Genomic DNA, 15,370 nt, shown 5'->3' on the forward strand with positions numbered 1-15,370 from the left:
ATTTGCATCACTGTCAGAGGAGGTATCTGGGAAGTGTGGTGAGGAGAAAAAAAGCCATCTCAAGTGCATATGACCTAGTGTTTAAAGAGGGAACCTGACCAAACTACAAAGGGTTTGAAAGGATCAAACAAAATAACTTTGATAGGTGGATAAAGACATTGAAAACAGATCAGACATGTGATGCTCTTACAGAGACTTATTTTGGAGGAGTTCAAAAATTAACTTCCTAAAGTCATGAGAACTCCTGTGGAAAAACAGAGTTAAAACTACAAAGATTAACAACAGAAATGGCAGATAATTAAGAGTTTGTTCATAAACCAAAGTTTGGCTTCCACATCAATTTCAATCTGCAAGGGATAGAAATGGGGGGGGGGGGGGGGGGAGGGAAGAAAGAGAGGGGGAAGAGGCAGGGGGAAAGAGACCTCCTCGTGGTAATGGAAAAGGAGATCTTATTGAAGATGGAAAAGAAAGTTGACCACAGGTTAAAAAGGAAACACACTAGATGGGGGCAGGTAGAGAAGTAAAAATCATCGGGTGTTTTCACTGTAATAAACCAGGACACATGAAGTTGCAATGTTGGTGGTTTAAGAAAAGCACTGGGAAGACAAATGTGGTAAAACAGGATAAGCAAGTAAGGCCTGTAAAAGTGGTAAAAGGTAATCCCAGTGGAAGATAAAGAGATGCAAAAGAATGAACAGCCTGGTCAGGATTGGTTAATAGGAAAATATCAGATCTGTTTAAAGAATTTACCTGTATGGGTAAGGTTCACTCATGTGTACCATACAGTAAGAGATGTACAGCACAGAAACAGACCCTTCGGTCCAACTCGTCAATGCTGACCAGATATCCCAACCCAATCTAGTCCCACCTGCCAGCATCCGGCCCATATCCATCTAAAAACTCTTCCTATTCATATATCCAAGTTGCAATTGTACCAGCCTCCACAACTTCCTCTGGCAGCTCATTTCACACTCACCACCCTCTGCGTGAAAAAGTTCATCTTGCCCCTGTCACCCTAAACCTATGCCCTCTACTTCTGGACTCCCCCACCCCAGGGAAAATACCTTGTCTATTTACCCTCTCCATGTCCCTCATGATTTTATAAACTCCATAAGGTCAACCCTCAGCCTCCGACGCTCTAGGAAAACAGCCCCAGCCTATTCAACCTCTCCCTACAGCTGCAATCCTCCAACCCTGGCAACATCTTTTAAATCTTTTCTGAACCCTTTCAAGTTTCACAACATCCTTCCGATAGGAAGGAGACCAGAATTACACATAATATCCCAACAGTGGCCTAACCAATGTCCTGTACAGCTGAAACATGAGCTCCCGACACCTGCACTCAATAATCAGACCAATAAAGGAAGGCATACCAAACACCTTCTTCACTGCCCTCTCTACCTGCAACTCTACTTTCAAGGAGCTATGAACCTACACTCCAAGGTCTCTTTGGTCAGCAACACTCCCTAGAACCTTACCAGTAAGGTGTATGTGTCCTGCTAAGATTTGCTTTCCCAAATGCAGCACCTCAAATTAAACTCCATCTGCCACTCTTGGCCCATCTGATCAAGATCCTATTGTAATTAGAGGTAACCTTCTTTGTTGTCCACTACACCTCCAATTCTGGTGTCATCTGCAAACTTACTAACTATACCTCATATGCTCACATCCAAATCATTTATATAAAATGAGGAAAGGTAGTGGACCCAGCACCAAACCTCGTATCACTCCACTGGTCACAGGCCTCCAGTCTCAAAAACAACCCTGCACCACTACTGTCTGTCTTTTACCCTTGAGCCAGTTCTGTATCCAAATGGCGAGTTCTCCCTGTATTCAATGAGATCTAATCTTGCTAACCAGTGTCCCATGGGGAACCTTATCGAAAGCCTTACTGAAGTGCATTTCGATCACGTCTACCACTCTGCCCTCATCAATCCTCTTTGTTACTTGTTCAAAAAAATCAATCAAGTTTGTGAGACATGATTTCCTATGCACAAAGCCATGTTGACTATCCTTAATCAGTCCTTGCTTTTCTAAATACACGTACACCCTGTCCCTCAGGATTCCCTCCAATAACTTGCCCACCACTGATGTCAGGCTCACTGGTCTATAGTTCCCTGGCTTGTCCTTACCACCCTTCTTAAACAATGGCACCACGTAAGCCAATATCCAGTCTTCTGGCACCTCACCTGTGACTACTGACAATAGAAATATCTCATCCAGAGGCCCAGTAATCACTTCCCTAGCTTCCCAGAGTTCTAGGGTACAGCTGATCAGGTCCTGAGGATTTATCCACTTTTATGCATTTCAAGACATCCAACACTTCCTTCTCTGTAATATGAATATTTTTCAAGATGTCACCATCTAGTTCCCTACATTGTATATCTTCCATGTCCTTTTCCACAGTAAACACCGATGCAAATAACTCGTTTAGTATCTCCCCCATCTTCAGTGGCTCCACACAAAGGCCGCCTTGCTGATCTTTGAGGAGCCCAATTCTCTCCCTAGTTACCCTTTTGTCCTTAATGTATTTATAAAAACCTTTTGGATTCTCCTTAACTCTATTTGCCAAAGCTATCTCATTCCCCTTTTTGCCCTCTTGATTTCCCTCTTAAAGTATGCTCCTACTGTCTTTATACTCTTAGGCTTCATTAGATCTATCCTTTCTATACCTGACATATACTTCCTTCTTTTTCTTAAACAAACCCTCAATTTCTTTAGTCATCCAGCATTCTCTACACCAACCAACCTTTCGTTTCACCCGAACAAGATTATACTGGCTCTGAATCTTGTTGTCTCATTTCTGAAGGCTTCCCATTTTCCAGCTATCCTTTTACCTATGAACATCTGCCCCCAATCAGCTTTTGAAAGTTCTTGCCTAATACCATCAATATTGGCCTTTCTCCAATTTAGAACTTCAACTTTTAGATCTGGTCTTTCCTTTTCCATCACTATTTTAAAACTAATAGAATTATGGCCGCTAGCCCCAAAGTGCTCCCCCACTGACGTCTCAGTCACCTGCCCTGCCTTATTGCCCAAGAGTAGGTCAAGTTTTGCACTCTCTCAGTATGTGGACATACCAATAAGAATTAGAAAATCCTCTTACATACAATTGACAAATTCCTCTCCATCTAAACCCTTAACACTATGGCAGACCCCTATCATAATCACCCTATTATTCTTACAGATAACTGATCTCCTTACAAATTTGCTTCTGAATTTCCATCTGACTATTAGGGGTCTATGTTACAATCCCAATAAAGGTGATCATCCCTTCCTTATTTCTCAGTTCCACCCAAATAACTTCCCTGGATATATTTCCAGGAATATCCCCCCCAGTGCAACTATCATTGCTACCCCTTATCAAAAACACCACTCCCCCTCCTCTCTTGCCTCCCTTTCTGTCCTTCCTGTAGCATTTGTATCCTGAAACATTAAGTTGCCAGTCCTGTCTATCCCTGAGCCACGTTTCTGTAATTGCTATGATATCCCAGTCCCATGTTCCTAACCATGCCCAGAATTCATCTGCCTTCCCTGTTCGGCCCCTTGCATTGAAATAAGTAAATAGGTAAAGAAGTTAAAATTTTAAGAGATACAGGAACAAGTCAATCTTTGATGTGAGAGATGAGGAGATGTGTACTGCGGAAGGAGTATTGCCAGAAAAGGTGGTAATATGTGGAATTCACGGTGAGAGGAGTACTGTTCCATTGTATACGGTGAAGTTGGACAGTTCGGTGAAAAGTGGTAGGAGTAATAAAGAAATTCACTGTTTTAGAGATACAGTTTATCCTTGGGAATAACAACAGCTTGGTCACAGGTGGAAGTGATGCCTACTGTGATTGCAAAGCCAGTGGAAAAATCAGGTAACTAAGCTATTATAGATAGTATATCCTGGGATTTTTCCTGACTGTGAGGTAACTAGATCACAAAGCCACAAGTTGAATCAGGAGGAAAAATCAAAGAATAAGGATAAGGAAGTTGAAATCCAATTATCAGAAACTACATTTGATCAAATGGTTGAGAAAAAACAAAGAATAGGTGGGGGGACAAAAGTAGTGCTTTTAGTTCAGAGAGGTTAGTTGAATTACAACAAAACAAAAATGAAAAAAAAAGCAGTTGTATAACAAAAGAAGAATCTGAGTGTATTATAGAATGCTGCTATCTTAAAAATGAAGTCTTGCTGAGGAAATGGAGACCACTGCATATTCAGGCAAAAGTTCAGCAAGTTGTATTACCAGTCAGTCAGTCACAGAAAGTTGATGTTGTAGGTAGCACATAAGTTACCAGGAGGTTGTCGTTTGAAAGCAAGGAAAACAAAAACATTTTTATTGGTCTAGACTGCACAGAGATATGGTTGAATCTTGCTGGACATGTCATAAACGTCAAGTAATAGGAAAACCTTGGCAGTGGTAAAACCAGCATCATTCCTAACATTTGAGCAACCTTTACGAGAGTCTTCATTGATTGTATAGGACACTCCACTAAAACAAAAACTGGAAATCAATACTTGGCCATAATAGATATATCTGCTAGATTTCAGAGGCCATTCAATTACATAATATCAAGGGTTGTAGAAGAGTTACTCAAATTTTTTTAAAAATTAGATGAGGACTACCCACAGACATGAAATCAAAAATTCAGTTTTTTTTTAAGATTACTTACAGAGTGGAAACAGGCCCTTCGGCCCAACAAGTCCACACTGACCTGCCGAAGCGCAATCCACCCAGACCCATTCCCCTACATTTATCCCTTCACCTAACACGACGGGCAATTTAGCATGGCCAATTCACCTAACCTGCACATTTTTGGACTCTGGGAAGAAACCGGAGCACCCGGAGGAAACCCACACAGACACGGGGAGAATATGCAAACTCCACACAGACAGTCGCTTGAGGTGGGAACTGAACCCGGGTCTCTGGCACTGTGAGGCAGCAGTGCTAACTGCTGTGCCACTGTGCCACCCACGGTTTTGATAGGAGGAGATAAACTACTAATACTACCTGTGGTAAGTGAACCTATAAAAGTAAGATTTTGTGGGTCTTATCAAATTCAAAGCAGATTGGGTGAGTTGAATTATGTCAGAAGAACATCAGACAGAAGGAAACTTCAGTGCTCAAATGGTATTTTGATAGGGAAGAAAAGCAAAAGAATGTGGTACTTGTTACAATTCAGAGTGAAGAACCAAACACGGATAAGTTTGAAGTTGATAGCCCTCAAATTAAGTTGGATAATGAAGAAGTCCTTAAAAATTGAGATAAATTGAGTTACCTTTCAGTGAAAAATTGAAATGACCTGAAGTTATTGCAATCACACAGAGATATGTGGGAATAAACTGGGAAACACTAACATTATTACACATGATGTAAAACTGTTCCAATTAAGCAACATAGTTATAGATTTAACCATCTAACATTGGTACAGGTTCGAAGAAATTGAAAGTATGCTCAAAGACATTACAATTGAAGTAAGTTGCAGTGAACAGAGCTCACTCAGTGATGATGCAAAAACCAAAATGGTACCCAATGTTTGTTGATTACTGCAAAGTCAATGCCATTACAAAATCTGATTCACGTCCTATTCTCTGGCTGTGTAGAGAAAGTGGGACAAGCAACTTATATTTCTAAATGGCACTTACTCAAAGGATACCTTTGTACCTTTAACCAAAAAAAAAAAGAAAAAGGAAGGAAATCTTGGCAATTGTGACACCAAATGGACTTTACCAGTTTCAAGTTATGCCATTTAGCATCAAAAGATGCACCAGCAACACTTCAAAGACTAACCATCAAAGTCATTTCTGGATTATCCAATTGTGTTGTGTACATAGACGACTGGGTGATTTTTAATCACACATGGAAGGAATAATTGGAGTATTTATCAGAATTGTTTGATCAACTCCAGAAAGTGTGTTTGGTAATAAATCTGACTATGAGTTCACTCACAAAAGCCCAAGTCACATTCCGAAGCCACATCATTGGACTTTTTTTTAATCCCATCAGGTCATCAATCAAAGGTTATTGGGGAGTTTCCCAGACCATCGAAGAAGGAGGTAGCACAATTGCTGGGCCTGAGTGGTTTTTAAATTGGAAAATCAGACCAAATTTTAGCAACATGGTCGTTCCATTGGTTGACTTGAAGTGCACAAACTTTCAGTGGATAGAGAAATGTCAGAAGACATTTGACAACCCCAGCATTAGTCACACCTAATTATGGAAAGTCATTTCAGGTGCCTATCAATGTGAATGATGTGGATGTCACTGCAAGATGAAAAAGACATAGAAAGACCTATTGGGTATTTTTCACAAAGTTGAATATTCGTCAACAGAAATATCCCACAATTGAGAAGATCCCTTGAGGTTGGTGTTGACTTTGCAACATTTCACCACTTATAGTGCTAATAATGCATCTGCGACAACTGTAATTACTGATCATTAATTTTTTTCCAAAAATGTTAAAAAGTAAAGATAAAAATATCAGACTGTTCAATTTGAAAATTATATAGATGGCAGAACTAGACAATGTAACTGCTAACATGTCGTCACAAATTTGGTGAAGGCAAAGGTATTGAATGTTTGCATGCTTAGAGTCAATGTAATGTATGTGTATTGTATTGTACTAATGGCGTAAAGCTAAAGGTTTTTAAAAATGAAATAGTCTTTGGATATTGATGGGGGTGTTTAAAGTTAGAACAATAGAAGGAGCATGAATGGGTGGAGTCAGGCTCCCACAGAACCAGCGTTTCGGTTTAGCTTTAAGTCACTGAGGTTTTGAAGTTGGTTGTGAAAGCTGCCATTCATCTCTCCCTGCCAGAATTTTCTCTTCTTGTTGTTTCCTCCAAGACTGGAGAAATACCGCATGTGAGATGATCTGTTTTACTGAATTTGTCTTTGCCACAAGTGTATTTATGGGATATTATGACATTGGAACAGTTAAGTAGTTGCATAACTTATTATTCCATTAAGTTTTCCAACAAAGTTATACTGGTTCATCTGATAGTAAAAGGGCAACAACTGAGGATGAGCATGAGCAATGACTGAAGGATCACATTTGTAACTGTGGGAGAGAGAGGGATGGGAGGAAGGAGGAGAGGGGAAATAAGATCTATTGCAATGAGATCAAATCTCAAATGAAAAATATCCAGAGTTAGCAAACCTAGCTAACACAAGCAGGTTTCTTTCTTCTATCTCTAATCTGCAGCATCTCTTATATTTTGAAGTTTAATTTATTCTGCTATTCGCTATGCAAAAACGTTGAAGAAAAACAACTGAAGAGATGGAACCAGACCTTCAAGAGAAAAGGAGTACAGCCTATTGCCATTGAGTCTGCATGACTATTTAACTTTGAGATCCATGAGTTATTGGTTTGAGATTGGATCAAAGTCAATGTAAACTAACTTAGATATGCCACTTATTTTAGAAAGCAACATTTGGATTTACCCAAGACATTAACAGAAGTGTCAAGAGTACTTTCTAAAATTGGAAAAAGAATATGCAAACCTTGAAATAAACAGGATTTTTGGTTTGAACAATCGTGAGGCACCTATGGGACTTACAGGGAAGTGAACAATCAGTAGCTATGTGAGCAAAGTGTGTTCCAACTTGGGAATTCACAGTAAACGGTGAAAATTGGTTAGCATTCCCCACATTAAAATAATACAATTCACCAGCAGTAAAGCTAGTATCTTGAGATCATGAAAAATGATGCAATAATGCAAGACTTTGTGTTTAAACCACTAACATACAAGTATTATTTTATTAGAGGCAAGCATTCCAAAGGCCTTTATTGCAAAGTGAATTGAGTTTAAGAGTTGGGATGTCACGAAGCACATGTACAGGATGTTGGTTGGGCCACTTTTGGAATACTGGATTCAATTCTGGTTTTCCTGCTACAGGAAGCATGTGGTGAAACTTAAAAGGGCTAAGATCTACAAGCATGTGCCAAGGTCAGAGAGTTTAAGCTACAGGAAGATGGTGAATAGGTTGGAACAGTTTTCCCTGAAGCATGGGAGGCTGAGGGATGACCTTGTAGAGGCTTATAAAATCATGGAGGGCATGGATGGGACGAAGAGCCAAGGTCTTTTTCCCAGGGTAGGGGGGTCCAAAACTAGAGGACATAGGTTTAAGGTGAGAGATTTAAAAAGGGACCTGAGGGGCATCTTTTTCACACAGAAGGTGGTGTGTGCATGTAAGTAACGAGCTGACAGAGGAAGTGGTATAGGCTGGTAAAATTGCAACATTTAAAAGGCATCTGGATGGGTAAGTGAATAGAAAAGGGTTGAGGGATATGGTCCAAATGTTGGCAAATGGGACTAGATTGATTTAGGCTATCTGGTCAGCATGGGTGAGATGGACCAAAAGATTTGTTTCCATGCTGTAGAATTCTATTACTCTAAGTCTATAGTGTCCCAGACAAAATAAGGTGATACAAAAAAAAGACAATCATTTCACATTGCGTGGAATTAGACTTCTTAATACAGAACAAAAAAAGTCACTTTTTGGCAATTAATGCTTCAGTGTGTTGGGCAAAAGGAGTGCTCTGCATTTCTGCTCTGAGAAACAGGCTTTACATATTTGCACATTAAAAACAAACATGGTCAAGTTTACCTTTCCGAACGATCTTTTCCAAAATATTGAAGTAGTTCTTCTGTGCAGCTCCACTTAGAGAGGTCAACTGTGAATTTGCTATAAGCTGCAAAAGCTAAGTTTTTAAAAAATTAACTTAGCTCATATAAGTATCTTTTCTCAAGGCAAAATTTAGTAACACGCTATAAAACAGTTCTTATTGAACAACTGGCTTTCATGTTAAATACAGTTTCTGAAATTGTAAGCCTTTTCTAAATAATGAACTCTTTCACAAGAAGCACTCAGACAAAGCAACATGAATAATTTGCACTGTTCATGCTACATAAAATCAATATGAAAATCTCAGATTTCCATGGTGTCAAACAGCACTAAACTATTTCATGAATACGTGAAATAGAGTTCCAGTGCCCTACACCGTGATAGGTGTTAAATGTCTGAGGTGTCTCAGTTAAGTTAAATATGTCAGATAAGGATAAATCCACCTAACTACAAGCTCACTTCTTTGATGTGGCTTCTTACTCAAAACTAATATAAGTATCTGAAATCTGCAAGTAAATTAGAAAGTTAATAATAGAAATTAGCACATTCTAATCAGGAATGAGGTTAATTTTGATTCATTTTGTACATAAATCAAATGTACTCATAACACCCATATTTAATTTTTTTTACCATTAAAATTATTCCATGGCAATGCAATCTTCTGCATAACAAGCCATGAAATTTTTGCAATCAAAGTTGTGTGATTAAATACAAGTCAACATTTCATGGTTAGTGTGTTTTTGGAGACAATAAAAGCCCAAAAACATCTGAGGGGGGAGTTGTAGAGAATACAGGTATAATCTTTAAAAGAATGCAAAGTTCAAGGAAAACAACTTACTTTAACTACATAGTTGAATCTTCTCATGTCTTGAATTGCACTTGAAAAATCTAAGCGGTTAAATGCTTCTCCCAGTGTACAATAACCATGTCTCTGCAAACAAAGTAAAGCCACAACATTTAAAAGGATAAAAATTAAAATGACAAAGATTACATAGCAAATAAACCTACTTCTCTGGTGCTTCCTTTATGAACATAGATCCACTTTTCCTGACAGAAGTCTGAAAAACAAAATGAGAACTTTTTTTAAACCAGAGTACTCCACTGTTCATGAACAGGTGATGTGACATTAATATATGCTAAGACAATGGCTGACTACTAAAGTACTTTGCATATTAAGATTTTTAAAATTCAGTAGAAAAGGATGTTATAACATCAAAAGACTGATTGTGACTATTTTCATATTATTGCTCTTAAAATTTAGCCTGTACAAAATGCAAACTATAATATATCTTCTACTTATAGCTGGTAGAAGAATCTATAAGTTTAGCATGGGTTGGAACCCACTTTTAAATCTCAATCTAGATTCCCCCATTGTTGAATCCCTGCTTCTATCTACTCAACAGATCATCATTTCTTGCACAGAATAACTTTTGCCTACAACCATCAAAAGGCCAAGAAGTTATAGAGTCATAGAGGTGTACAGCATGGAAACAGACCCTTCGGTCCAACTCGTCCATGCCAACCAGATATCCCAACCCAATCTAGTCCCACCTGCCAGCACCCGGCCCATATCCCTCCAAACCCTTCCTATTCATATACCCATCCAAATGCCTCTTAAATGTTGCAATTGTACCAGCCTCCACCACATTCTCTGGCAGCTCATTCCATACATGTACCACCCTCTGCGTGAAAAAGTTGCCCCTTAGGTCTCTTTTATATCTTGCCCCTCTCACCTTAAACCTATGACCTCTAGTTCTGGACTCCCCCACCCCAGGCAAAAGACTTTTGTCTATTTATCCTATCCACGCGCCTCAATTTTGTAAACCTCTATAGGTCACCCCTCTATAGGGCACATTATGCACAAGATAGATCAAAGGACACTGTTAGAAACAGCTGCAGAAAGTAGAGCAAGAGACAAGTTTTCAAAGACTTCCTTGTGGTGCAGGATTTTGTGTGCATGCACATAATACTTGCGTGTGCCTCATGACTTCAGCCATTTTGCTGAATGCAAAGGGATACCAGACCCAGAGTGCATGAGGTTGCAAAATATTTGCACGATGCATCATACAGGTGAATGGAAGTCGTCACCAATCCTTCACTCTATGACATTCCTCTGTTCCAAATGCAATATATACACCACAGCAAGGCATGAAGAATACTGTAACAAGATTTACTTATTCATGAAATGACTAGTGCAGAATCCACATACTTTAGATCCACACTTCAGACTTATAAATGAGAACACAATTGACTTCAGAAATACTCTATTCCTGGACAACGTGAAGAGCCCAAGACAGTCAGCTGGGTAGCTATCAAGATCTGTGGCATGCATCCTGGCCATTACAAGCAAGCAATCTTTGCAGCCATCTGTCAGGTGAGAGCAGAAACAAGGAAATAGGAAATACATGACACTAGACAGATAGAACAGGAAAAGTTAATCAAATCTAGCCTCCCTTGCTGTCTGGCTTCTATCAAATAACGCCAAAGCAATACCAGTTACCTCAAACACAACTCTCCATTCAGCAACAGTCCCACACTTCTCACCTTTCTTCTGACCATTGCATCATACTTCTGAAGGAGATGCAAGACAAGTTATTTAGAAATGAATTCAAGAGAATAAACACACAATAAAAAGGTCACCTTTGTACATTGTTGGAACATTAGACGAAGCAAAGGCACAGGGAAGAGGTACTTTTTAAAAAAAAGTGTTTTTCCCAGTGGCAGGCAGGAAGTAGCAAAGGCACTAGCAAACTTGAATGGAGTGGGCCACAAATAGAAAACAGTCCTTACAGAAAAAGCAGTAAGAGAAAATATAGTTAGTAACAGTTACAGGAATGAGTGGGATGACAGACTGTGGCATAAATCCTATCCCCAGAAATGGGGATAGAAAAAGTTAAGGAAGTAAAGAGGCTAAGAGTTAGACCACACAAAATTAGCAGCATAGAGTCATCGAGATGTACAGCACAGAAACAGACCCTTCAGACCAACTTGCCCATGCTGACCAGATATCCTAAATTAATCTAGCCCCATTTGCTTGCATTTGACCCATATCCCTCTAAACTCTTCCCATTCATATACCGATAAAGGTATATGCCTTTTAAATACTTTACTGTAGCAGCATCTACAACTTCCTCTGGCAGCTCATTCCATACACGCAGCACCCTCTGTGTGAAAAGGTTGCGCTTTTGTTCCCTTTTAATTCTTTCCCCTCTCACCTTATACCTATGTCCCTTAGTTTTGGACTCTGCTACACTGGGGAAGAAGATCTTGTCTATTTATACTATCCGAAGGGACTGTTTCCAAGCTGTACATCTCTATGACTCTATGCCCCTCATGATTTTATAAACCTCTATAAAGTCACCCCAAAGCCTCCTACATTCCAGGGAAAATAGCCCCAGTCCGTTCAACCTCTCCCTAAAGCTCAAACCCTCCAACCTGACAACATCCTTGTAAATCTTTTCTGAACCCTTTCAAGTTTTACAACATTCTTCCTATAAGAGGGAGATCAGAACTGAATGCAATATTCCAAAAGTGGCCTAACTAAGATCTCCCAACTCCTTTACGAAATATACTAACCAATAAAGGCAAGCATTACAAACGCCTTCTTCACCAACCAGTCTAACTACAACTATACTTTCATAGAACTTTGAACCTGCAACCAAGTCTTTTTGTTTGGCAACACTCCAAGACCTTAGCATTAAGTGTACAATCCTGCCCTGATTTTTCTTTCCCAAATGCAGCACTCACTTATCTAAATGAAACTCCAGGTGCCACTCTTCATCTCAGTGGCCCATCTGATCAAGATCCCATTGTACTCGGAGATAACCTTCTTGGCTGTCCACTATACCACTTATTTTAGTGTCATCTGCAATCTTACTAACCATACCTCCAAATGTTCACATCCAAATCATTTATATAAATGACAAAAAGCTGTGGACCCAGCTCCAATCCTTGTGATACACCATACATAGACAGTACATTTTCTACTGGGGAAAAGGCAATACAGCTAATAACAACACTGACACACAAAAAAAGCGTGATCCTGTATTTAAAAAAAAAGGGATTTTCCACATAATTCATGAAAAGCAACTTTTGGTAATGATTTTACTTACAATGCCTCTTATGTTTCTTGACCCTCTCCTTTTGCTTTGCATCAGCATCCCCTTTAATCTCTCCTATCACATACATTCTTCAATCACTCCTTATTCTCTTATTTCTGCACTGCTTAAAACCTGTTACATCTCCAGTTTTTTCTACTTCTGACAAAGGTTGAAACTTAATAGTCTCCCTTTCTTATATAGAGATAGAGTCATAGGGATGTACAACACAGAAACAGACCCTTTGGTGCAACTCATCCATGCTGCCTAGATATCCCAAACCAATCTAGTCTCACCTACCAGCACCCGGCCTATATGCCTCCAAACCCTTCCTATTCATGTACTCATCCAGATGCCTTTTAAATGTTGCAATTGTACCAGCCTCCACCACTTCCCCTGGCAGCTCATGCCACACACGCAGCACCCATTCTGTGAAAATGTTTCCCCTTAGGTCTCCTTTATATCTTTCTTCTCTCACCCTAAACCTATGCCTCTAGTTCTGGACTCCCCCACCCCAGGGAAAAAACCTTGTCTATTTATCCTATCAATGTCTCTCGTGATTTTATAAACTTCTATAAGGCCACCCCTCAGCCTCCGACACTCCAGGGAAAACAGCCCAGCCTATTCAGCCTCTCCCTATAGCTCAACTCCTCCAACCCTGGCAACATCCTTGTAAATCTTTTCTGAACCCTTTCAAGTTTCACAACATCCTCCTCTCAGTCATATCAGAATATTTTCTGCTTTTCTGCCTTCATGTAATACTTCACACTCACTAACAGATTCCTGCTGCTGAGTACAGCCGTTGAACAGTGTGGCGAGCGCTTGCTTGGTCCATGGAATAATTTCATCCAGAAGGCAGCCTGAATTTGCCATGCTTCGAGCATTAAAGTAAACGGATGCCAGTTAACTGTACCATCACAACTGTCCAATTTAACCCCACATTCTACTGCTTGTTATTAGTTTGACCTTTTCCATTATCAAAATTTCTCAAATGCTTCCCTAAAAAGGTCAAAGAAACTTCAAAATTGTTTGGGCATGTGGATGATTATGAACATAGTGGTTTTTGTTATAGATCTAGTAACAACCTAGCAAATATTTAGTGCACATTACCAGGAATGTGTTCTTGTTTTACATGACTTTGTTAAAAAGTTGCTGCTAAATCAAGCTCATTCTTGGAGATGGTTGCTGTCCTCACAGCATTCTGAAAGCAGAAAGTTGCACATATTGTTCTTTGAGCTAGAGGGTCCTTTAATGGGAACAAGCATTCTGAGCAATTACACTCCAGAACTTCCTCTTTTACAAAACAGATAATGTTTGAGTATCTCAAGATGGAACAGTTTGAATAACTTGCTAAATTATGTATACTTCAAACAGAAGGGGAGTTGGTGAGCTGAGTTGGCTGGACAGCTGGTTTGCAATGCAGAGTAATGACAACAGTATGGCTTAAATTCAGGCACCAGCTGAGGTTACCATGGAGAGCTCTCCTTCTCTACCCCTCTTCTCGCCTGTGGCATGGTGACCCTCAGGTTAAACCACCACTAGCTAATCGCTCTCCAATGACAGAGTAGCCTGAGGGGGCTGGTGGGACTCTGGCAACTTTACTTCTATATTTAAAAAAAGAAGTTAGGCTTTCTTTTGAAAAATAAATTAGAAAAACAAATCCTGCAGTAAAGAAAGGTCGGCTGTTTTCTAAACACAAAATGGATGAGCATACATTTTAAAAAAGTATTCTGTTCTCTAAAATCAAAATGGATGTGGATACATTTTTTAAAAAAAATTAACAGTTTGGCACTGAGTCAATCAGGGTACTTCATTAATTCCAAACTTTTCTCTAATTAATGAGTAGTTTGATTAATGTACCTAATTTACACATAGATAATCATTTGCAAGTTTTGGTATAGCTGAAAAGCTCCAATAATTTGGAGCTCCAAAGCCTACCATGTTCGCTTCAAAATAAGTCGCTTTAAAAAACCTTACACTGAGTCTTTGTGTTGTTATTGAAGTGATCTTTCTTCCTCTTTTTCACTATCACCTCACAGTCTTCCCCAATAATTCTATTTTCCTGGCTCTCTTCCTGCAATCTATTGAAAAGAAAGAAGTTCAAAACACTTTATGTAAAAAACATGATATAGTAAAGATAAGACTTTTTTTTACAAATTAAGATCTATTGTGTTAATAAGATCTTGTAATGAAACAATACACTCAAAGAGGATTCATAGCTCTTAAAAAAACTATATCTTATGAAAATGGGGACAATAAGTGTTTTTTTAAAATCCTATTTTATTCTATATGTGTTGCAGATTTTTCACTGGTGATTTTATAATTTGATATGAATGCATACAGTTCCAAGGATTCTAATAATGTTACACAAATTGAACAATTAATACGCGTTTATATTTTATGCATAAAATATAGTTGCAAAGATTACCTCATGGTGAATGCCTCATCTGATTTATTGTGCGAATGATTACCAGCACAAGTATTTAGATTTAATAATAATTTATTTTGGGGATTTCCTGCAGACATGCCTTAAGTAAGTAATTGTGGATTGAGGTGGCATGCAATTATAACAACGATGAGTGTGTGGTCCAGACAGATCCCAAACAGTTTTTCTTTCCCCATGTTAAATTATTAACAAAAACATGTTCGTATTCA

General features: G+C 39.1%; 1 protein-coding gene across 2 annotated transcripts in view; it reads right to left on the minus strand.

Annotated features, from left to right (window-relative positions):
* The window catches only part of fbxo25 (F-box protein 25), a 43,344-nt gene that overhangs the window by 20,373 nt on the left and 7,601 nt on the right, over nt 1-15,370 (minus strand). For both annotated transcript variants that reach the window (XM_072560898.1, XM_072560905.1), the window contains exons 2-5: nt 14,693-14,796; nt 9,627-9,676; nt 9,457-9,549; nt 8,601-8,694 (exon numbers count right to left, since the gene is read on the minus strand). In XM_072560898.1, the coding sequence (XP_072416999.1) occupies nt 8,601-8,694; nt 9,457-9,549; nt 9,627-9,676; nt 14,693-14,796 (341 nt within the window). The remainder of the gene's footprint in view (nt 1-8,600; nt 8,695-9,456; nt 9,550-9,626; nt 9,677-14,692; nt 14,797-15,370) is intronic.

This window comes from Chiloscyllium punctatum, chromosome 3, assembly GCF_047496795.1.
Source record: "Chiloscyllium punctatum isolate Juve2018m chromosome 3, sChiPun1.3, whole genome shotgun sequence".
NCBI lineage: Eukaryota > Metazoa > Chordata > Chondrichthyes > Orectolobiformes > Hemiscylliidae > Chiloscyllium > Chiloscyllium punctatum.